The 23,877-nt window shown below is 44.4% G+C and overlaps 1 protein-coding gene across 1 annotated transcript in view; it reads left to right on the top strand.

Annotated features, from left to right (window-relative positions):
• The first annotated feature begins 6,758 nt into the window (after positions 1 to 6,758).
• Positions 6,759 to 23,877, top strand: part of LOC106567544 (dapper homolog 3) — a 29,199-nt gene continuing 12,080 nt past the window's right edge. The window contains exons 1-2 of the mRNA XM_014136969.3: positions 6,759 to 7,239; positions 19,695 to 19,824. Of these exons, the coding sequence (XP_013992444.1) occupies positions 6,991 to 7,239; positions 19,695 to 19,824 (379 nt within the window). The 5' untranslated portion in view covers positions 6,759 to 6,990. The remainder of the gene's footprint in view (positions 7,240 to 19,694; positions 19,825 to 23,877) is intronic.

Raw genomic sequence — 23,877 nt, 5'->3', positions numbered from 1 at the left:
AACCCAAATTGGTCTACACGGACAAGTTCTGGCCTGGTTTAGATCTTATCTGTCGGAAAGATATCAGTTTGTCTCTGACAAATCAAATGTAAATTTCAGTGTTCCTCAAGGCTCCATTTTAGGACCACTATTGTTTTCAATTTATATTTTACCTCTTGGTGATGTAATTCGGAAACATAATGTTAACTTTCACTGCTATGCGAACGACACACAGCTGTACATTTCGATGAAACATGGTGAAGCCCCAAAATTGCTCTCCCTGGAAGCCTGTGTTTCAGACATAAGGAAGTGGATTGCTGTAAATGTTCTACTTTTAAACTCAGACAAAACAGAGATGCTTGTCCCAAGAAACAAAGAGATCTTCTGTTGAATCTGACAATTAATCTTGATGGTTGTACAGTCATCTCAAATAAAACTGTGAAGGACCTCAGCGTTACTCTGGACCCTGATCTCTCTTTTGACGAACATATCAAGACTATTTCAAGGACAGCTTTTTCCCATCTACGTAACACAGCTTTGATGCACCTGTACTGACGTCGGCTTCTTGATGATAGCGGGGTGAACAGGCAGTGGCTCGGCTGGTTGTTGTCCTTAGTGATCTTTTTGGCTTTCCTGTGAAAATTGGGTGCTGTGGGTGTCCTGGAGGGTAGGTAGTTTGCCCCCGGTGATGCGTTGGGCAGACCGCACTAGCCCTGCAATTGCAGGCGGTGTAAATGCCATACCAGATGGTGATACAGCCCGACAGGATGCTCTCAATTGTGCATCTGTAAAAGTTTGTCAAGGTTTTAGGTGCCAAGACAAATTTCTTCAGCCTCCTAAGGTTGAAGAGGCGCTGTTGCACCTTCTTCACCACACTGTATGTGTGAGTGAACCATTTCAGTTTGTCAGTGGTGTGTACGCAGAGGAACTTGAAGCTTTCCACCTTGTCCACTGTGGTCCCGTTGATGTGGATAGGGGGTTGGTCCCTCTGCTGTTTCCTGAAGTCCACGATCAGCTCCTTTGTTTTGTTGACGTTGGGTGAGAGGTTATCTTCCTGGCACCACACTCCCGGGGCCCTCACCTCCTCCCTTTAGGCTGTCTCGTCATTGTTGGCAGTCAGGCCAGTTACTGTTGTGTTGTCTGCAAACTTGATGATTGTGTTGGAGGTGTGTGTGGCCATGCAGTCATGGGTGAACAGGGAGTACAGGAGAGGGCTGAGGACGCATCCTTGTGGAGCCCCAGTGTTGAGGATCAGCGAAGTGGAGGTGTTGGTTCCTACCTTCACCACCTGGGGTCGGCCCATCAGGAAATCCAGGACCCAGATGCACAGGGCAGGGTTGAGACCCAGGGCCTCGAGCTTAATGATGAGCTTGGAGGGTACTATGGTGTTGAATGCTGAGCTATAGTCAATGAACAGCATTCTAACATAGGTATTCCTCTTGTCCAGATGGGATAGGGCAGTGTGCAGTGCGATGGCGGTTGCATCATCTCTGGATCTATTGGGGTGGTAGCAAATTGAAGTGGGTCTAGGGTGTCAGGTAAGGTAGAGGTGATACAGTGCCTTGCAAAAGGATTCATCCCCCTTGGCGTTTTTCCTATTTTGTTGCATTACAACCTGCAATTTAACAGGATTTTTTTATTTTATTTCATGTAATGGACATACACAAAATAGTCCAAATTGGTGAAGTGAAATTTGTTTTAAAAATAACTTGTTTAAAAATAATAATAATTAAAACAGAAAAGTGGTGCATGCATATGTATTCACCCCTTTGCTATGAATCCCCTAAATAAGATCTGGTGCAACCAATTACCTTCAGAAGTCACATAATTAGTTAGATTGCACACAAGTGGGCTTTATTTAAGTGTCACATGATCTGTCACATGATCTCAGTATATACACACCTGTTCTGAAAGGCCTCAGAGTCTGCAACACCACTAAGCAAGGGGCACCACCAAGCAAGCGGCACCATGAAGACCAAGGAGCTCTCCAAACAGGTCAGGGACAAAGTTGTGGAGAAGTAAAGATCAGGGTTGGGTTATAAAAAGATATCTGAAACTTTGAACATCCCACAGAGCACCATTAAATCCATTATTCAAATTTGAAAGAATACGGCACCACAACAAACCTGCCAAGAGAAGGCTGCCCACCAAAACTCACGGACCAGGCAAGGAGGGCATTAACCAGAGAGGCAACAAAGAGACCAAAGATAACCCTGAAGGAGCTGGGCTTTGCGGAAGAGTGACCAGAAAAAAGCCATTGCTTAAAGAAAAAAATAAGCAAACACGTTTGGTGTTCGCCAAAAGGCATGTGGGAGACTCCCCAAACATATGGAAGAAGGTACTCTGGTCAGATGAGACTAAGAGAATATCATCCCCACAGTGAAGCATGGTGGTGGCAGCATCATGCTGTGTGGAAGTTTTTCATCGGCAGGGACTGGGAAACTGGTCAGAATTGAAGGAATGATGGATGGCGCTAAATACAGGGAAATTCTTGAGGGAAACCTGTTTCAGTCTTCCAGAGATTTGAGACTGGAACGGAGGTTCACCTTCCAGCAGGACAATGACCCTAAGCATACTGCGAAAGCAACACTCGAGTGGTTTAAGGGGAAACATTTAAATGTCTTGGAATGGCCTAGTCAAAGCCCAGACCTGAATCGAATTGAGGTATGACTTAAAGATTGCTGTACACCATCCAACTTGAAGGAGCTGGAGCAGTTTTGCCTTGAAGAATGGGCAAAAACCCCAGTGGCTAGATGTGCCAAGCTTATAGTGACATACCCCAAGACACTTGCAGCGGTAATTGCTGCAATAGGTGGCTCTACAAAGTATTGACTTGGGGGGGGTGGGGGGGGGGGTGAATATTTATGCACGGTCAAGTTTTCCGTTTTTTTGTCTTGTTTCTTGCTTGTTTCAAAATAAAAAATATTTTGCATCTTCAAAGTGGTAGGCATGTTGTGTAAATGAAATGATACAAACCCCCCCAAAAATCTATTTTAATTCCAGGTTGTAAGGCAACAAAATAGGAAAAATGCAATGGGGGGTGAATACTTTCGCAAGCCACTGTATGATCCTTGACTAGTCTTTCAAAGCACTTCATGATGACAGAAGTGAGTGCTGCGGGGCGATAGTCATTTAGTTCAGTTACCTTTGCTTGTTGGGAACAGGAACAATGGTGGACATCTTGAAGCATGTGGGGACAGTAGATTGAATGTCTGTAAACACTCCAGCAAGCTGGTCTGCGCATGTTCTGAGGACGCAGCTAGGGATGCCGACTGGGCCGGCAGCCTTGCGAGGGTTAACACGCTTAAATGTCTTACTCACATCGACCACGGAGAAGGAGAGCCCGCAGTCCTTGTTAGAGGGCTGTGTCGGTTATCCTCAAAGCAGGCGAAGAAGGTGTTTAGTTGTCCAGAAGCAAGATGCCGGTGTCCACAACGTGGCTGGTTTTCCCTTTGTAGTCTGTGATTGTCTGTAGACCCTGCCACATACGTCTCGTGTCTGAGCCGGTGAATTGTGACCCATTTTGTCTCTATACCGACATTTTGCCTGTTTGATTGCCTTACATAGGGAATAACTACACTGTTTGTATTCGGCCATATTCCCAGTCACCTTAACATGGTTAAATGCAATGGTTCGAATGCTGCCATCTATCCACGGTTTCTGGTTAAGGTAGGTTTTAATAGTCACTATGGGTACAACATCTCCTATACACTTCCAGATAAACTCAGTCACCGTATCAGTGTATTTGTCTATGTTGTTCTCGGAGGCTACCTGGAAAATATCCCAGTCCACGTGATCAAAACAATCTTGAAGCATGGATTCCGATTGGTCAGACCAGCGTTGAATAGTTTTTAGCACAGGAACTACCTGAGTTTCTGCCTATAGGAAGGGAGGAGCAAAATGGAGTCATGATCAGATTTTCCAAAGGGAGGGCGGGGGAGGGCCTTGTAGGCATCCCGGAAGTTGGAGTAGCAGTGGTCGAGTGTTTTAGCAGCGCGAGTACTACAGTCAGTGTGTTGATAGAAATTCGGTAGCATTTTCCTCAAATTTGCGTTGTTAAAATCCACAGCTACAATAAATGCGGCCACAGGATATGTGGTTTCCAGTTTGCATAAAGCCAAGTGAAGTTCTTTGAGGGTCGTCGTGGTATCGGCTGGGTTTAGGCTGGGTTTCTGTACAGCACTTTGATACATCAGCTGATGTAAGAAGGGCTATATAAATACATTTGATTTGATATTACTATAACCGAAGAGAATTCTCTTGGGAGGTAATACGGTCGGCATTTGATTGTGAGGTAGTCTAGGTCAGGTGAACAAAAGGACTTGAGTTCACAATCACACCATGAGTAGTCAATCATGAAACATACACCCATGCCCTTCTTTTTCCCGGAGAGATATTTATTCCTGTCTGCGCGATGAACTGAGAATCCAACTGGCTCTACGGACTCAGACATTATATCCCAAGAGAGCCATGTATTTGTGAGACAGAGTATGTTACAGTCCCTGATGTCTCTCTGGAAGGAAATCTTTGCCCTGAGCTCATCAACTTTATTACCCAGAGACTGAACATTAGCGAGTAATATACTCGGAAGCGGTGGGTGGTGTGCGCGCCTCCTGAGTCGAACTGGAAGTCCACTCCGAGTACCTCTTTTCCGCCGGTGGTGTTTTGGATCAGCTTCTGGAATCAGTTCAGTTGCCCTGGGGGGTACGAACAAAGGATCCGATTCAGGAAAGTCGTATTCCTGGTCGTAATGCTGGTAATGCTGGTGGGTTACCACTGCTCTGATATCCAAAAGTTATTCCCATCTGTATGTAATAACACACATTTCCTGGCCTAATAATGTAAGATATAACACAGAAAAAAAACTAAATACTGCAAAGTTTCCTAAGAGCACGGCAGCTCTATCCATCGGCGCCATTTTGTTACATTTGGCACACAGTTCAGTCCCCTGGGCCAGAATTCTCCCAAATCTGTATTATTGAATGAGCTTCCCAAATTACAAGCTTACGATTCTGCACGATATAGATCCACACGTTATTCTCTTTCTACCTAACCATGTGAATAAACTCCAAGAACAAGTTTCAATTTAGCTAGCTAGCTTGCCAATGGAATTTATATCAACTCTATCAATCAGTTGGTTAACTAGCAAATATTATATTTGTTTTACCCTTGCATCTAAAGCTGCCTGATGAAGCTAGGCAGTTGATAGTAAAGCTAGGATGAATGTCAGAAGCCAGCTAACTTTATTTAAAGTGCATTTAAAGTTTGATTTGATTTAGTCCTATTCTTTAACTTAGAGATTTGTTTGAGATGAAGACGTGAATCCAACATATCAATTATTAATTTGTAGACAAACTGGATATTCAATTGTGTTTGGTTGTAAACACAACCAAATATCAACACTTGAAGGAGATGTATTTTCTGCTTGGATAGTTTCATCTGTGCCACTGACTTAGTCTGGCTTTAATTCCAGTTTGTCTACAAATTAATAATTGATATGTTGGATTCATGTCTCAAAAATCTAGATTAAAGAATAGGACGAAATCAAATCAAACTTTAAATGCACTTTAAATAAAGTTTGATCTGATTTAGTCCTATTGTTTAACTTAGATTTTGGATTGCAGTGGAGACATGAATCCAACATATCCTTCAAATGTTATATTTGGTTGTATTGACAACCAAACACAATTCAATATCACTTTTACAATATAGTACATAGCCTATTAACTTGTTAACAAATTAATGATATGTTGAATTCACGTCTCCAACGAAAGTTATAGAATAGGATTAAGCCAGTGGCTTTAATGAAACTTTCCAAGCATTAGATCTAATTTAAATGTTGATATTTGGTTGGGTTGTCAATCAAACACAATTAAATATTATTTTTGTAATACAGACTAATTTAACAGTATTTATTCAACCTTAAAATGAGTAACACATCCATGGCCACATTTTGATTTTACTGTATTTGTCTTCTAATGTAATCATAGAACGCATGTATGTTCAAGATAGCATGCAAATGTCACAGGTCTGTGGAGATCTTTACATTTGCTATAATATGCGTTGAATCTTGAACAGCATTGTTCACTTGCACTATGTACATTTAATGTAATCACAAATGCATTAGGTTGTGTTAGTAGATGAAGCACAGATATTGTAAGTTGTTGTATAAATACACAATAGGCCTATCTGATACAAAGTATTCCATGAATGTTGTTGTGCTTTTAAATGGTTGAAAGCATAATGATAACTCATTGATAATTCAACAAACTTCTGGCTGTCTTTTTGAATGGGTGATTAAAGGTTGAAATCTCATTGATCAACATCTCAACCCAATATGATCAAAATATCCACGTTGAAATTACATGGTGTGCCCAGTGGGACATCTCTGGTAGGAAAATGCGCATATTGTTTTTATGCGGATTTTAGAATATGAAAATCGCATGAAAATCTGTCACCAATTGGATGAAAACCTAGCTAGTGACTGCAATGGGTTTAGGCGAGGTAGCCAGAGAATGTGCATGGATTTTCATTAAAGGCTGGCCTGGTACAACTTGATCAACGTGTTCCTCTCCCTTGGTGTCAACTTTTACGCATTAAAATTGGCAGAGGGAATATGATGTTGCAAGCAATGGAATACTAAGGAGAGATCAGTGTCCAATGACATCTTAAAGAGTAGAATACCTTTTGAATATTAACTATTTTGATGTTCTGGGCAACCAATGGACCCTCGGAAAAGGCCGGGCATGCTAATGTCAAATTGACAGCTGCGGAATTGGAATCCAGCAACAGCATTGAGCCAGCAGGAGGAATGGGTTCGGTTCTGGCTACAATGTTGCACAGCTGTAACCTAACGCTTGCTGTCGCTACTTCGCTTTAAACATGAATATCAAAGACTGAAGTAACTTTGAAATTAAACAATATATGCAGAACATTTAGCCATACTTGGATACTAAATAAGAAGGAACCGCTGAGAAACGATCGAAGAAGAGTCAAAGAGCAAGGAGAGCGATGTACCGAGCGTTTTCTTTCCCAATGACAGCGGAGCGCAGACGGAATAAGGAGCGTCTTGAGGCGAGTTTGGCCGGTATATGTGAGTTGGAGCTGCTGAAACAGAGCCAGGAATGCCTAGTGCTCAGCGCCCTCTCCATCGGGGACTCTGTCCCAGGACGCCCGGCATGGGGCAACCTCCAGCCGACCCGACCTTCTCCCGACACAGCCAACTGTGCGCTGGAGGACTTGAGTTATTGGCGCCAGCCGGTAAGACTTTCGTATTGTACTTAAAATTGCATATTAAATCGATAGGAAAACATTTTCTTATCGATCTAATTCATAGCTTCTAGTTGGACTTTAAAAAAAATCAATTTGGTATTACTGCATGGTTATGCTTTTCGTGCTCTTGGAATAAAATTGGGTCATAGCCTAGAGTGTATCTGTGCTGAATAACGGTACCATCACAAATGTAGACTCGACACCCACATAGAGTGTGCTCAGAGCGCGCGTGACCATTTAAGGCAAACTTGGTGTATTCGGTGCTTGTGTTTTTTCATTCCATTGTCTATTGACGCTGTTTCGAAAAATATGTTCACCTGGCTATATTCTCTATATCAAGTATTGTTTTGAAAAGGTCGGACAGTGCCCACCATCATACTGTAGCATCGACCCTGAAGGTTGTTTATAGTTTCGGGATAATCTTAGTGTCCACCATTGGTTGGGACACCTGCCAATTATTTATATTGCCTACTCGGTAATAATCCTATGATGAACTATAATATCTCCATATCTTTTATTGTGTTTTACAATTCGTATTTATTTATCTGATTATTATTTCTTTAGGGCTATTGCAGGTTATCTCTTTTTTAAAGAGACATTGGCCGAATTCTATGAATTACCTAGGCTTAATTAGGTATGCCTAAAACATATGTTAAAATATTTTTAGAACTTAAGATATTTGTGCAGTCATTGCACAGGCAGTTGTTCATTGACCAAGCAATGTTGCCTGGCTACCCAGACTCCTTGCTCTGGAAAAACACTGCCATGCCCATGGATATTAGTTTCTTCTCAGCAATCAGTTTTGATCTGACTACCTTCCCTACCCTTCACCGAATGAGAACACATTCGGGGCCATCTGATTGGTCCAGAAACCGATGGGTTGGGCCAGAGCCAGAACACATGTAGGTAAAGTGGCAGTTTGAAAATGATCCTTGCTATCAAGGATCCTTGGGACATCCCTACCCCATTGAAGTTGAAATGTAAAATGGTTAAGGTAAGGGTTAAGGTTAGAGTTTGGTTCTCTGTGGCTCAGTTGGTAGAGCATGGCACATACAACTCCAGGATCGTAGGTTTCGCGACCCACTGAGGCCACCAATACGGAAATGTATACATTCATGACTGTTAATCGTTTTGGCTAATAGTGTCAGCTAAATAGCATATATTATATTATATTATAGGTAAGGGTTAAGGTCAGGGTGAGGGTAGGGGTTAAGGTTAGGGTTTAGGGTAAGGACTTCCCAAAGATCCCGGATAGCATTGACCGTTAGAAAATTCGTAATTAGCTTTGATACTCTGATTGGTTAGAGACGATCCAATCGCTGATGATTTTGTACAAGCCCCTCTTGCCCCTTGTCACCACAATAGTGTTGGGAAGATCAGCTCTTTTTACTGACTCAAAAGAATACAAAAAAACTGACTGACTGACTCAAAAGAATAAATCTTTCGACTCATTTCGTTCATTTGAGTCAGTAATGCCCAGATCACACAGGACCCTCTACCGGCCAACAATCAACTGAAAACTTGAAAACTGAAAGTCATGATTTTACAAGCCTCTCGTTCACATGTCGTTCACCATAGGGGGCTTATTGGAGCTGTCATTTGTGACTGAGACTTGTAAACGTGGACTTTAAACAATTTACATTTGATTGCTAGTCATACAACAAATATTATTTTTTTAGACATTTGAAACGAGGTATGGTTGTGGTCACAACCGGACTAGATTGTGAACAACTCTTGGCGGAGTGCATTGCTTGTCTGCCGTGAGGGTGATAAGCACAATATTGTCCGTGGACTTCAGCCACCCAAATAGTTCATTCTCGAGTTCCAGTTTGTTGAGCAGAGGCTGTGTATGTTTTGGTTCTACAAAGCTGTGTCCATAATAACATTCAATATTCAATTAATTGCATTCATTCTTGCACCATGCGATCAACTATCAGTCTTTCTTCTCTCTGCTGCCTGCAGCATGATCTATTTTCCGATCATGCAGGTCAAATGAACAACTTAAATGAAACGAGTCACTCAGAAAAACAAATCATGACTCTCGAATCAGTAAAATGACTAGTTAAAAAAGAACAAATCGTTCATGAACTGCACATCAATACATCACAAACGACTTCAATGGATTGTAGTCTCAGACTAAAGTATGTAGCAAATGACAGGGCAGCAGAAGAATTTACCGTGAGTTGTCAGGCTACAAGTGCTGTACTTGATGCAAGTGTTGCTATCGCCTTATCATGGTCTTGGGTGGTCTCCATAAAGCATGGATTACAATAGCATTGGTAAACAAACAAGACAGGACAACATGTTGCAATTTTGCATCAAGTATTATTTTCTCCATGGATTAAATTGGTGATATGGGGATAACCTGGACATGGCTTAGAAAATGTACCACGGGCTACTAAAATAAGAACCATATATTTTATGTTAAATATAATTTACTTGCCCCGGCAATGAACTATCTCGCTGCCTATAAATAGCATCTTAAAAATTGCCTCCAGCATCAAGCGACAAATTGTATGTGAATGTAATCTAAATGGTTTCCTTGCCTTGTAGCTTTCCATCTAATCTAGACTGAAAAACGACACGCATGACGTGCACACAACCCCTATATAGAGGTCACTTTAAATCTCTGTCTCTCTCAGTCGCTTCGGGCCACTGTGTGAAAAATAGCCACGGATTAACTGGAATATTGATAGGCCTATTGTTGGGCCATTGCTCTTGTGTTGTTCGTTTTGCATAGCTCGGTGCCCCAGGTGGTCGAGGTTTGCGCATTTTAGACCATTCCATTGGTCCACCCAGCGAGTCATGCAACACGAACTCGCTCAATGATCACCTTGTGGGCAATTTGGCTAGGCGCTAATGCTTGAAATATTTTTGAGGGATTGTCTTTGTGGGTTTTAAACAATAAATCGTTCATTATGTGGACTATCCAGTATGACTATCTGATGATTTTATATGACTATTTCTACATAGAAGAAAGATATAGGGCCATGCCGTTTCGGGGCCGTTTCGCGGCCCAGATTAAGCCTAATCCTAAAAAGCATGTTCACTGGAGATTCTCAATTTTAAGTCATTTTTGTCCAATGCCTAATCTGCGCAGCACAAGTTATTCCTGGCCCACAATATATGCACCAAGCAAAAGATCGGCAATCATTATTTCTCCAAATGCTTTCCTACATGTTACAAATTCATCATTGGGAGCAGATCTCCAATGGAGGAGGGATTTATTAAGTTACGTATAGGTCAATCAATAGGGAATAAGGATTTTGCCATCTGACCTCCCCACACAAAGGGCTGTGCATCCCAAATGGCACCTTATTTGCTATATAGTGCACTAATTATGACCAGAACATATGGGGCTCTGGTCAAAAGTAGAATGTAATGCATAGGGTGTCATTTGGGACACATCCAAGCTGACCCATTGCAGATAGCCTGCTCTAAGACCAGACCACACATCTGCCTGATTCATAACCAAACAGTGCTTGATTCTTCTTCTGTAGTGGGATAAAGATAAGGCAATAACCAAGGCCAGGTGTAAGGGACTGCTGTGTGTTTGGGTGTGTGTGTGTTTGTTTGTGTGACTGTGTGTGTGGGCGTGTGTCTGTGTGTGTCACAGGAGAAAGTTCAGGGCGTGTGAGGAAGGTCCTGCCATGTGGTTAAAGTTGGAGGTGTGTGTGTGCGTGCCATGTGCGTATGAGTTTGTGTGTGCGTGTGCGTGTGTATTTGTGCGTGAGCAGACCCTCCAGGTTTATTCCTGAGGCAGTGGTGCTGACAGCCATCTGACAACAGACAACAGCTGGGAAATCACATACGGTCCACATTTCAGAGGAAAAGTGTGTGTTTGTGTGTGTGCTTAAAAGAGAAAATGGATGAATGTGTGTATATGGAGGGGGGATTGGAGGACAGATTGTGTGTATTGTATTTGTGATATCTAATCAGTGCGGCTATGTGATATCAATGTATGTGTGGGAATGTTATTCAAATAATATGTTTGTGTGTGCGTGTGTGGGGATGCACGCGTGTGTGTGAATGTGCATGTGTTTGTCCTCCCATTAGCAGGCTGTACTGTAAGCCCCCCCATGGAGCCTCTTGCAGCTGTGTGGCCATGTGTCACCGGAGCATCTCATATTGTGACACTCACACTCTACTCTAATGTTTAATGTGTGTATGTGGGTGGGTGGGTGTGTTTGCGTAGCCTGTGTGTGTTTTGTGTGTGTTTCATGCCTAGCTGTGTTGGGTAAACATTGTGGAGTGTCAGGCGAGTGTGTGTACAGAATCAAAGCAGTAGAGAGAGAGAGAGAGAGAGAGAGAGAGAGAGAGAGAAAGAAGGAGGGTTGTTGTCACTTCTCTCTTGTTGTGGGGTCTCTAGACACACTCTGGGGTGAAGTTTCCCCTAGGTACACATCTAGGATCAGATTCCCCTCCCCAATCCTAAACATAACCATTAGTGTCTAGGGACAACTTCGCCCTACTCCCTCTACACACAGTTCCAGGGATGAGGGGAGTGGGTAGAAGCTCCAAACCACTGACGTAAGGTCAGATCTTTTTCCATTCCCCTAATGGTTTGTATAAGGGAGTAATCTGATCCCAGATCTATGGCTAATGACAACCTTGACCTCGAACCCCCCACCATCTCCAACCTCCTGAAAAGAACCCCCATGTTGGCTTGAGGTGAAAATACGTGCAACACAATTATGGATCTCCTCTACCACCACCACCCCCCCAGCTCCACGGAGGCCCGACTACCAACCTCAGTACCCAGCTTCAGGGCTGCCTGCTAGGCTTCGCTGAGCAGCAGGCTGCCTTCCCTCCCCTGCTGGGAGTTGGAGGATCCAGCAGGGGCATAATTAGCCGTACTCAGTGCTGAGAGAAGCTGTTAGCGGTTGTTAGTGGTGAGCTGCGATGCAGGCTGTTAATAATTGATGGGAACAAAAGGTTTAATTGCACAGGAATCCTGCCTGAAGAGAGACATAAGTGGAAGCCAGGATGAGGAGTGTGTGTGGACTCGAATGGAGCATGCTTGTGGGTGTATTGTAGCTGGGTAGAAAGGGATAGGAAGTTGTAATGTATTGTAGTGCTGGTGTCTGTCTGTTAGGGTGAGTGTTTGTTTTGGGAGTGTGAAAGGGAGAAAAAGGAATAGGAAAGGGCTGAATAATTGATTAAGGGAGATGGAGATGCTTGTGGAGATTGATTTAGTGTTGCTCTAAGGGGATTGCTGTGTGACTTGCCTTCAATCTCTATCACTCAGTCGCTCCTCCGAACTCTCGGCTTCTTTCTCTCTCAATTCAATTTCAATTTCAATTTAAGGGCCATTATTGGCATGGGAAACATATGTCTCCTTTTTTCTCTACTGTCCTTTTCCTCTCATTTTCTTTTTCTCTTTTTCTCTCCCTCTCTATCCCACTTATGGAGAAGGCACCTCACTTTGTTGCCGTGACAACGCTAGGGGTGTTACATCATTGGGTTTACCTAACAAGCTTAAGTCTGTGTCCCAAATGGCATCCTACTCCCTTTATAGTGCACTACTTTTGACCAGGGCCTATTGGGAATATGGTGCCATTTGGGATGCACAGTTAGAGTTGATTTTACTTTGGGTGCTTCCAGCAGGCCCTCTGGGGGCCCCTGTCATCAGCAAACACAAACACACCACTGTGATTTGACCTGTCAGAGGGCCCTGCACAAAGGCAGCGTGGCCTCCCGCGTACTCACACACACTACACTGCTCCACACCGCACCACACCACACCACAGCACACTGCACAGTGTGGGGGCTTCTGTTTGAACTGGACGGTTTTGTGCCCTCCAGTGTGGTTTGTATGCACGTGCGTGTGATTGAGCGAGAGTGTGTGAGTGCGGGTGTGTGCACACTATTGAACAACTCACAAAGCAAAAAATTCTATACAGTTAAGCACAATGTGACTTCATTCAGCTGCACCACTCTGGAAACTCTGTGTGCACGTCCCCAATGGTACCATATTCCCTACATAGTCCACTCCTTTTGACCAGGGTCTATAGTAACCCAGCAATATAATACTTTATTAAAGGATAAACCCACTCCAAAACTATATTTTGGTATTTTTTTCATTAGTCCACACACTGTTGATACAGTCCCAAAATGTTTTGGTTGTCAGCAGTCAAGTTTTCAAGATATTTTACATTCAAGAAGCAATGTGTCACTTGCCACATCATCATGATGATGCCAAACGCATCATATGATGGGGGATTAGAGGACTATGGGAAGGTTCGAGGCCCTCAGGAGAGGTACTGGGAGTTAGGCTAGACTCCCAGAACTTGCAGGGAGAATGCATCTAGGTTTAATCACTTTTTAAAGATGGCTTGTATCATTTAGACTAGGAAGATGAAATGTGTAGGAGGTAGGGGAGGGGGAGAGAAAGACGCTTTACTGTAACTCAAGGCAATTGCTGTTTATTAATATGTTTTAGATTACGAGCCTTTTCAGTGTTAATAATGATGGTTTTGGGAAACAAAGGTTCTAACGCTGAACTTAGCTTTAAGATTATTTTGGGAAACCGGGCCCAAAGCTACTTACAGGCGCAATTAGGGTTAAGTGCTTTGCTCAAGGGCACAGTCGGCTAAGGAATTTGAACCAGCGACTTTTTGGTTATTAAACCAACGCTCTTAACCGCTAGACTACCGCCGCCTTGTGCGTGTGCGGTGCGGTGCGTGCGAGATTTACCTGGGTTAATGTCATGCATGCACTGGATAAAAGGACCTGTGTGTGGGTTTAGGAGCAACTCATGTGAGACCGCATCGGTTCAATAGGCACTTGCTTCCTTTATACACACACATACACCTCACAGCCTCTGTGTGTAATCCCTAAGATCAAACCTCTGTAAACCCTATACAGGTCAAACTACAAAGGCTTTGGTCCTACGTATATCCTCGGATTAACACTCCAAGTGCACCAGTCAACTCCACTTCCAATCCAATCCATTTAGTTCACATGGAGAATAGGGAAGTATTCCCCTGCTCTAGCAGGCTTTTGTTCCAGCCCAGAACTATCTGTCGTAGTACTAAATCAAATCAAATTGTACTTGTCACATGCGCCAAATACAACAGGTGTAGTAGACCTTACAGTGAAATGCTTACTTACGAGCCCCTAACCGACAGTGCAGTTTTAAAAAATACGGATAAGAGATAAAAGTAACAAGTAATTAAAGAGGAGCAGTAAAAAAATACAATATATACGGGGGGTGCCGGTACATAGTCAATGTGCGGGGGCACCGGTTAGTTGAGGTAGTATGTACGAAGCCTCTTGGACCTAGACCTGGCGCTCCGGTACCGCTTGCTGTGTGGCAGCAGAGAGAACAGTCTATGACTAGGGTGGCTGGAGTCTTTGACAATTTTCAGGGCCTTCCTCTGACACCGCCTGGTATAGAGGTCCTGGATGGCAGGAAGCTTGGCCCCAGCGATGTATTGGGAAGTTCACAATACCCTCTGTAGTGCTTTGCGGTCGGAGGCTGAGCAGTTGCCATACCAGGTAGTGATGCAACCAGTCAGGATCCTCTCGATGGTGCAGCTCTAGAACCTTTTGAGGATCTGAGGACCCATGCCAAATCTTTTCAGTCTCCTGAGGGGGAATAGGTTTTGTTGTGCCCGCTTCACGACTGTCTTGGTGTGCTTGGACCATGTTAGTTTGTTGGTGATGTGGACACCAAGGAACTTGAAGCTCTCAACCTGCTCCACTGCAGCCCCGTCGATGAGAATGGGGGTGTGCTCCATCCTCTTTTTCCTGTAGTCCACAATCATCTCCTTTGTCTTGATCACGTTGAGGGAGAGTTGTTCCTTCTATCCAGGTGGGAAAGGGCAGTGTGGAGTGCAATAGAGACTTCATCATCTGTGGATCTGTTGGGGCGTAGGCAAATTGGAGTGGGTCTAGGGTTTCTGGGATGATGGTGTTGATGTGAGCCATGACCAGCCTTTCAAAGCACTTCGTGGCTACACACGTGAGTGCTACGGGTCGGTAGTCATTTAGGCAGGTTACCTTAGTGTTCTTGGGCACAGGGATTATGATGGTCTGCTTAAAACATGTTGGTATTATAGACTCGGACAGAGAGAGGTTGAAAATGTCAGTGAAGACACTTGCTAGTTGGTCAGCGCATGCTCGCAGTACACGTCCTGGTAATGTGTCTGGCTCTGCGGCCTTGTGAATGTTGACCTGTCTAAAGGTCTTACTCACATCGGTTGCGGATAGCGTGATCACACAGTCTTCCGGTACAGCTGGTGCTCTCATGCATGTTTCAGTGTTATTTGCCTCGAAGCGAGCATAGAAGTAGTTTAGCTCGTCCGGTAGGCTCGTGTCACTGGGCAGCTCTCAGCTGTGCTTCCCTTTGTAGTTTGTAATGGTTTGCAGGCCCTGCCACATCCAACGAGCGTCAGAGCCGGTGCAGTACGACTCGATCTTAGTCCTGTATTGACACTTTGCCTGTTTGATGGTTCGTCGGAGGGCATAGCAGGATTTCTTATAAGCTTCCGGGCTAGAGACCCGCTCCTTGAAAGTGGCAGCTCTAGCCTTTAGCTCAGTGCGGATGCTGCCTCTAATCCATGGTTTCTGGTTGGGGTATGTACATATGGTCACTGTGGGGACGACGTCATTGATGCACTTATTGATGAAGCCAATGACAGATGTGGTGTACTCCTCAATGCTATTGGAGGAATCCCGGAACGTATTCCAGTCTGTGCTAGCAAAACAGTCCTGTAGCTTAGCATCTGCTTCGTCTGACCACTTTTTTATTGATCTAGTCAACTGTGCTTCCTGCTTTAAATTTTGCTTGTAAGCAGGAATCAGGAGGATGGAATTATGGTCAGATTTGCCAAATGGAGGGCAAGTGAGAGCTTTGTATGCATCTCTGTGTGTTGAGTATAGGTGGTCCAGAGTTCTTTTCCCTCTGGTTGCACATTTACCATGTTGATAGAAATTAGGTAAAACTGATTTAAGTTTCCCTACATTAAAGTCCCCGGTTACTCGGAGCACCACCTCTGGGTGAGCATTTTCTTTTTTGCTTATGGTGGAATACAGCTCATTCAATGCTTTCTTGGTGCCAGCCTCTGACTGTGGTGGTATGTAAACAGCTACAAAGAATATAGATGAGAACTCTCTCGGTAGGTAATGTGGTCTGCAGCTTATCATGAGAAACTCTACCTCAGGCGAGCAATGGCTCAAAACTTCCTTAGATATCGTGCATCACCTGTTGTTTACAAAAATACATAGACCGCCTCCCCTTGTCTTACCAGACGCCGCTGTTCTATCCTGCCGGTACATCGTATAACCAGCCAGCTGTATGTTGATATTGTCGTCGTTCAGCCACGACTCTGTGAAGCATAAGATGTTACAGTTTTTAATGTCCCGTTGGTAGTTTAATCTTCCCAATAACTCGTCCATTTTATTGTCCAAAGATTGCATGTTTGCGAGCAGAATTGAAGGGTGTGGGGGTTTATTCGATCGCCTCCTACTCCTCAGAAGGCAGCCCGCCCTCCGGCCTCCCTTTCTCCGCCTCCTCTTCATGCAGATCACTGGGGTCGGGGCCTGTTCCCGAGGGAGCCGTATGTCCTCCGCCTCGGGCTCGTCAGAGTTGTGAATGAAGAAAAAGGATTCTGCTAGTCCGTGGTGAGAAATCACAGTCCTGATGTCCAGAAGTTATTTTCGGTCATAAGAGACGGTAGCGGCAACATTATGTACAAAAATAGTACAAAAATAAGTTACAAACAACGCAGATAAACAAACAAAAAACACAATCGGTTGGGGGCACATAAAACATCTGCCTTCTGCTCCGGCGCCATTACTACCCTGATAACCCTCAAATTAGTTAGTGTTCATTTATCACCCTCTCTAACTCTTGTGTTCATCAGTCACCCTCTCTAACTCTTGTGTTCATCAATCACCCTCTCTAAACATCTTTACCCTCCCACTTATTTTCCCTCCTCCTCCTCCTCCTCCACCTCAGCAGTTAGAGTTCCCCTGAGCACAAAACCTGACTCAGTCTTACTAGAGAGAGAAATGGGGGAGGGGGTAGTGAGAGACACATCCCAGGGTGGTATGTTTACATCCCTTGGTCCCCCCCTCTTCCCTGAGGTTGTTGGACCACCCCTGCCCCTGACTGGAGTGGCGGGGCCTGCTCCTTGTCCGATGAGTCGCTCCACTGTGGAACCCTGGAGGGGAGAGAGGAAGGGGGAAGGGAGAGGCCAATAGGGCTATAGGAAGGGGGTGACAGTTTTGGAGCTGACATTTTGTCAGAGTGATTGACACATGGATTTAACAGAAAAAAACACATTTGTGATGAAAAGATGCATCTCTCTATTTAATGCTGTCTTGATCTTTCTCTCTCCCTCTCTCTCTTTCAATTGAATTCAAAAAACCTTATTGATATAAAAAGTTAGAGCACTTACATTGTCAAAGCAAACATAAAACAAGGATGGTTGAGTAAGACAGGAAGATCTTTCTCTCTTCTCTCTCTTATCTGTTTCTCCTTCTCTCTATTTATATCTCTCTCTTCTCTCTCTCCCCAACTCTTCCTCTCTTCCTCCATTTCAGCCTCTACCCTTTCCTCTTGTCCTTCTTTCCAGTAAGTTCGCCATGTTTTACTGGATGGATCAGCATGTCTGTGTTTTCACCCCACAGCTCCCCTGCTTTTATATGGTACTTTTTACTGAGAAATACCTGATTCAAACAGGGATGCCCAGTTCGTTCTCAGCTGCACTGTGGAAACCTTCCCCACTTCATCATATGTTTGGCTCCCCCAGGGAGGCTAACAGCTGTGTGTATGTGTTGGTGTGTGTTGGGTTGTAAAATGTGTGCAAGTGTGGGTTTGCATTTGACGTGTACAATGTGTGCAGGTGTGTGTTGTCAGTGTCAGCTTCTATGCCCACACACACTTGACATCAGCATAATTCCCAGATTCCCCCTCTCTTTCTCCTCTGCATAAAATATGGAACATTATCTCTGCCATATCACCCAGCAGGCTTTTCTGCCTTCTCAGCTGGTGGAACCATGCCGATGTTATGAGCCAGCTGTGTGTGTGTGTGTGTGTGTGTGTGTGTGTGTGTGTGTGTGTGTGTGTGTGTGTGTGTGTGTGTGTGTGTGTGTGTGTGTGTGTGTGTGTGTGTGTGTGTGTGTGTGTGTGTGTGTGTGTGTGTGAATTCAGCAGTGATTAAAACCTTGCTCCCACTACCTTCTCTAGGACATTCCTAGAAAAAGTAAGTCATCTCCCAACACTGAATTTCTATTTTTATCCCTCACCTGAATCAACAAGATGTGTATAAGCTGTCTTTCAGAACAATCCCAATGGTTGAAAAGCTATACATTAACTGATTAGAACAGGTTAAGTGCTAGAAATCAGCTCTTTACTGTTCAATGCGTATATGGAAGCTTTTAGATTTTGTCTCAGATCATGGTAAGCATGTAAGGTTGGAGAAATCAGCTGACTCTGTACACATATAGGGTTGAATTGTGTCCCTCATTTGCCCTCTCTCACTCAATCTACCCCCCTCTCTCTCTTTCTCTCTCTCGCTTCCCTGCTATGGGCATTTCGGTAAATGGACGCTCGATTGGTTGATTGATTATGCAGTTTATTTATTGATTGAGTAAGAGATGCTCAAGGTTTGCACCCTATAATGCTTCACTAAGAGATTTGAGTGTGGTTGTCTTGTATTTCCTCCCCCCTCTCTCCCTCTTCCCCTTCTCCCTCTTCTCTCTCTCTCTGGTTCTCTCTTTCGCTCTCTCTCTCTCTTTCTCCTACTGTCTGTAATATATTCGGTACTGCTGTTCCGCTCATGGGGCGAAGGCTGAGGCCTGTTGTTTTGACAGTTTTAACCTCCTCCAAAGCCGATGCTGTTCCCATCCTTCACCAACCATTTGTTTGAGAGATTTGGTAGAGGCTTTGTGTGTGTGTGTGTGTGTGTGTGTGTGTGTGTGTGTGTGTGTGTGTGTGTGTGTGTGTGTGTGTGTGTGTGTGTGTGTGTGTGTGTGTGTGTCTGTGTGCATGCGCAACCGTGTGTGTATATCCTTGTATCTCAGTGTATATCTGCGTGTGGGGGTAATGACGTGTTACTATTCCATTGTTTTGTTCATTAAAAAATATATTGTCACATAGGTGCAGTGAAATGTTGTTTTACAGGGTCAGCCATAGCAGTACAGCGCCCCTGGAGCAAATTATGGTTAGGTGCCTTGCTCAAGGGCCCATCAACAAATCTTTTCACCTTGTCGGCTCAGGTATTTAAACCAGCGACCTTTCGGTTACTCGCCCAACACTCTAACCGCTAGGCTACCTGCCGCGTGTTGTAATAGCAGTCTGAAAATGTGAAGGTTGTTTGTGATCTGGCATTGTCTCTGGCTTTGTTTCTGACCCTGGGAGATGAGACCGTGTGTGTGTAGAACATCCAAATACAGTCTCTAACCCTGATTCTATTTCTCTCTTTGTGTTCCAGAGCAGTCTACAGTGTAGTCCTTGGGGTCTGATGGCATCTCTGGAGCAGCAGGTTGGGGAGCTGAGGGTTAATACAGCGCATAACGCAGTGGAGCCCCCGACTGACGTGGTGGACAATCGGCCCAGCTCAGGTAACATAACACTACACAAATTGGACCCTTGAGTATGGTTGCAAAATTCCCAGGTTTTCCAGATATCACGGTTTCAAGATTCCTGGAATCAACAGGAAATAAGCAGGAAATCTGGGAATCCTCCAACTGGGATTTCTGGAAAACCTGTGATGGTAAAGTTACCAGAATTTTGCAAACTTTTCCATAAGCCAGTTGTTCAATCTATCATCTTTCTGCTAAACAAAACATAGCCATTGTCAGTAGTATGACAGAAAGTGTAAATTATGTGTAACGGGGGTGGTTGCGTGATGAGTATCCTTACCCAAGACCAGAAGACTTGTGTTAGCTCCAATAAGCTGAACTACAGGACTGTTTTGCTGTCACAGACTGGAAAATGTTCCGGGATTCTTCCGATGGCATTGAGGAGTACAACACATCAGTCACTGGCTTTATCAATAAGTGCATCGAGAACGTCGTCCCCACAGTGACTGTACGTACATACCCCAACCAGAAGCCATGGATTACAGGCAACATTCGCACTGAGCTAAAGGGCAGAGCTTCCGCTTTCAAGGTGCGGGACTCTAACCCGGAAACTTACAAGAAATCCTGCTATGCCCTGCGACGAACCATCAAACAGGCAAAGCGTCAGCTCCGACGCTTGTCTTATGTGGCAGGGCTTGCAAACTATTACAGACTACAAAGGGAAGCACAGCCCCGAGCTGCCCAGTGACACGAGCCTACAAGACGAGCTAAATCACTTCTATGCTCGCTTCGAGGCAAACAACACTGAGGCATGCATGATAGCATCAGCTGTTCCGGACGACTGTGTGATCACGCTCTCCGTAGCCGACGTGAGTAAGACCTTTAAACAGGTCAACATACACAAGGCTGCGGGGCCAGACGGATTACCAGGACGTGTGCTCCGGGCATGTGCTGACCAACTGGCAGGTGTCTTCACTGACATTTTCAACATGTCCCTGATTGAGTTTGTAATACCTACATGTAACAAGCAGACCACCATAGTCCCTGTGCCCAACAACACAAAGGCAACCTGCCTAAATGACTACAGACCCGTAGCACTCACGTCCGTAGCCATGAAGTGCTTTGAAAGGCTGGTAATGACTCACATCAACACCATTATCCCAGAAACCCTAGACCCACTCCAATTTGCATACCGCCCAAACAGTTCCACAGATGATGCAATCTCTATTGCACTCCACACTGCCGTTTCCCACTTGGACAAAAGGAACACTTATGTGAGAATGCCATTCATTGACTACAGCTCAGCGTTCAACACCATAGTACCCTCAAAGCTCATCACTAAGCTAAGGATCCTGGGACTAAACACCTCCCTCTGCAACTGGATCCTGGACATCCTGACGGGCCGCCCCCAGGTGGTAAGGGTAGGTAGCAACACATCTTCCACGCTGATCCTCAACACTGGAGCTCCCCAGGGGTGCATGCTCAGTCCCCTCCTGTACTCCCTGTTCACTCACGACTGCATGGCCAGGCACGACTCCAACACCATCATTAAGTTTGCAGATGACACAACAGTGGTAGGCCTGATCACTGACAATGACGAGACAGCCTAAAGGGAGGAGGTCAGAGACCTGGTGCCAGGAAACTACAGTGGACTACAGGAAAAGGAGGACCGAGTACGCCCCCATTCTCATCGACGGGCCTGTAGTGGAGCAGGTTGAGAGCTTCAAATTCCTTGGTGTCCACATCAACAACAAACTAGAATGGTCCAAACACACCAAGACAATCGTGAAGAGGGCACGACAAAGCCTATTCCCCCTCAGGAAACTAAAAAGATTTGTCATGGGTCCTGAGATCATCAAAAGGTTTTACAGCTGCAACATCGAGAGCATCCTGACTGGTTGCATCACTGCCTGGTACGGCAATTGCTCGGCTTCCGACCGCAAGGCACTACAGAGGGTAGTGCGTATGGCCTAGGACATCACTGGGGCTAAGCTGCCTGCCATCCAGGAACTCTACATCAGGCGGTGTCAGAGGAAGGCCCTAAAAATTGTCAAAGACCCCAGCCACCCCAGTCAAGGACTGTTCTCTCTACTACCGGATGGCAAGCGGTACCGGAGTGCCAAGTCTAGGACAAAAAGGCTTCTCAACAGTTTTTACCCCCAAGCCATAAGACTCCTGAACAGGTAATCAAATGGTTACCCAGACTATCTGCATTGTGTGCCCCTCCCCCCACCCCCCCAACCTCTCTTTTACACTGCTGCTACTCTCTGTTTATAATATATGCATAGTCACTTTAACCATACCTACATGTACATACTACCTCAATTGGCCCGACCACCCAGTGCTCCGCACATTGGCTAACCGGGCTATCTGCATTGTGTTCTGCCACCCACCACCCGCCAACCCCTCTTTACGCTACTGCTACTCTCTGGTCATCATATATGCATAGTCACTTTAACCATACCTACATGTACATACTACCTCAATCAGCCTGACTAACCGTTGTCTGTATGTAGCCTCACTACTTTTATAGCCTCGCTACTGTATATAGCCTCGCTCCTGTTTTTCCCAGTCTTTTTACTGATGTTTTTATTTCTTTACTTACTGTAAATTCCGGACTATAAGCCGCAACTTTTTTCCCACACTTTGAACATCGCGGCTTAAACAATGACGCGGCTAATATATGGATTTTTCCCGCTTTCAATTTTTTTTTTTTTTTTAAACACATTCTGTGACGTGCTCAGTTTTTTGGCGGCATGAAGCTTTCATTAGACCAATGAAATTGCTGAACGGGTTAAGGTCAAACAACTTTTTTGTTTACTGTTTAGATTAAATCGAGCGCTCTCAAACTTCCCATCATTCTGATTACGGTAGTCATTTTGTCACCCTCATCATGGCAAAGACACGGAGAAATGCATATGATGCAGCTTTCAAGTTGAAGGCGATTGATCTGGCTGTTGGAAAAGGAAATAGAGCTGCTGCACGGGAGCTTGGTCTTAATGAGTCGATGATAAGACGTTGGAAACAGCAGCGTGAGGAATTGACTCAGTGCAAAAAGACAACTAAAGCTTACTGCTAATTTTTTATTTTTTATTACAAGCCATGTTTCGCTAAAGCCTATTTATTTTTGTTACAAGCCGTGTTTCGTTAAAGCCTATTTATTTTTGTTACAAGCCGTGTTTCGTTAAAGCCTGTGTAAAGTTCATTTGTTTCAATGTACCGGTAGGCACCTGCGACTTATAGACATGTGCGGCTTATTTATGTTCAAAATAAAATAAAAATAAAATTCAGTGGATGCGGCTTATATTCAGGTGCGCTTAATAGTCCGGAAATTACGGTACCTATTGTTCACCTAATACCTTTTTTGCACTATTGGTTAGAACCTGTAAGTAAGCATTTCACTGTAAGGTACCTGTTGTATTCGGCGCACGTGACAAATAAACTTTGATTTGATAATCTAATGCCTAGGCTTTAGCTCAGTGGGCTAACACAGTCTTGTAGTGAGCAGGACACCTAGCTTCCAACCCAGTCTGTCACATATGCATGGTAGTGAATAAGTTAAGAAAATTGTATTTTATGAAGTCATTGTAATCAAGGTACTATTCACACATAGCGGGGATAGGCCTAACCATGAGCATGCTCTAGTTCCATCTGATGCTGAGAGGCAGAGAGAGAGATTACCAAGGCCGATCTAGTTTCTGTCCTCGGCTCAGAGGCTGACATCATTATATGAGGTGGTTTGATAGCCTGGCAGCAACAAAAGCAGGCAGACACGTCTGCTCTATTTTAGAATGGTAACTTAAATTACCCCACAGTGGGCCTATTACTGCTCCATATAGCTATCTCACCCCTATCTCACCTCTAACTCACCTCACTCTTACTGTATAGTACTGTATATTTCACAATAGTCCTTTTGGAGAAGTGTTGGTCGGTGCCGTTTAAGATGAGGGAGGACGATAATAATGTTTCTGACCATGGCCTTATTTCTATTACAGCATATTGGTTGACTGTCATTCCAGGGGCGAAAATCTGATATCAACTTTGGAGGGGACAATTACATTAAATTTTCTCAAGAGCAATTCCTGAGGGGGA

This window comes from Salmo salar, chromosome 13, assembly GCF_965601325.2.
Source record: "Salmo salar chromosome 13, fSalSal1, whole genome shotgun sequence".
Taxonomy (NCBI): domain Eukaryota; kingdom Metazoa; phylum Chordata; class Actinopteri; order Salmoniformes; family Salmonidae; genus Salmo; species Salmo salar.
The sequence above is the reverse complement of the archived record's forward strand: the minus strand, read 5'-3'. Positions and strand labels throughout refer to the sequence as shown.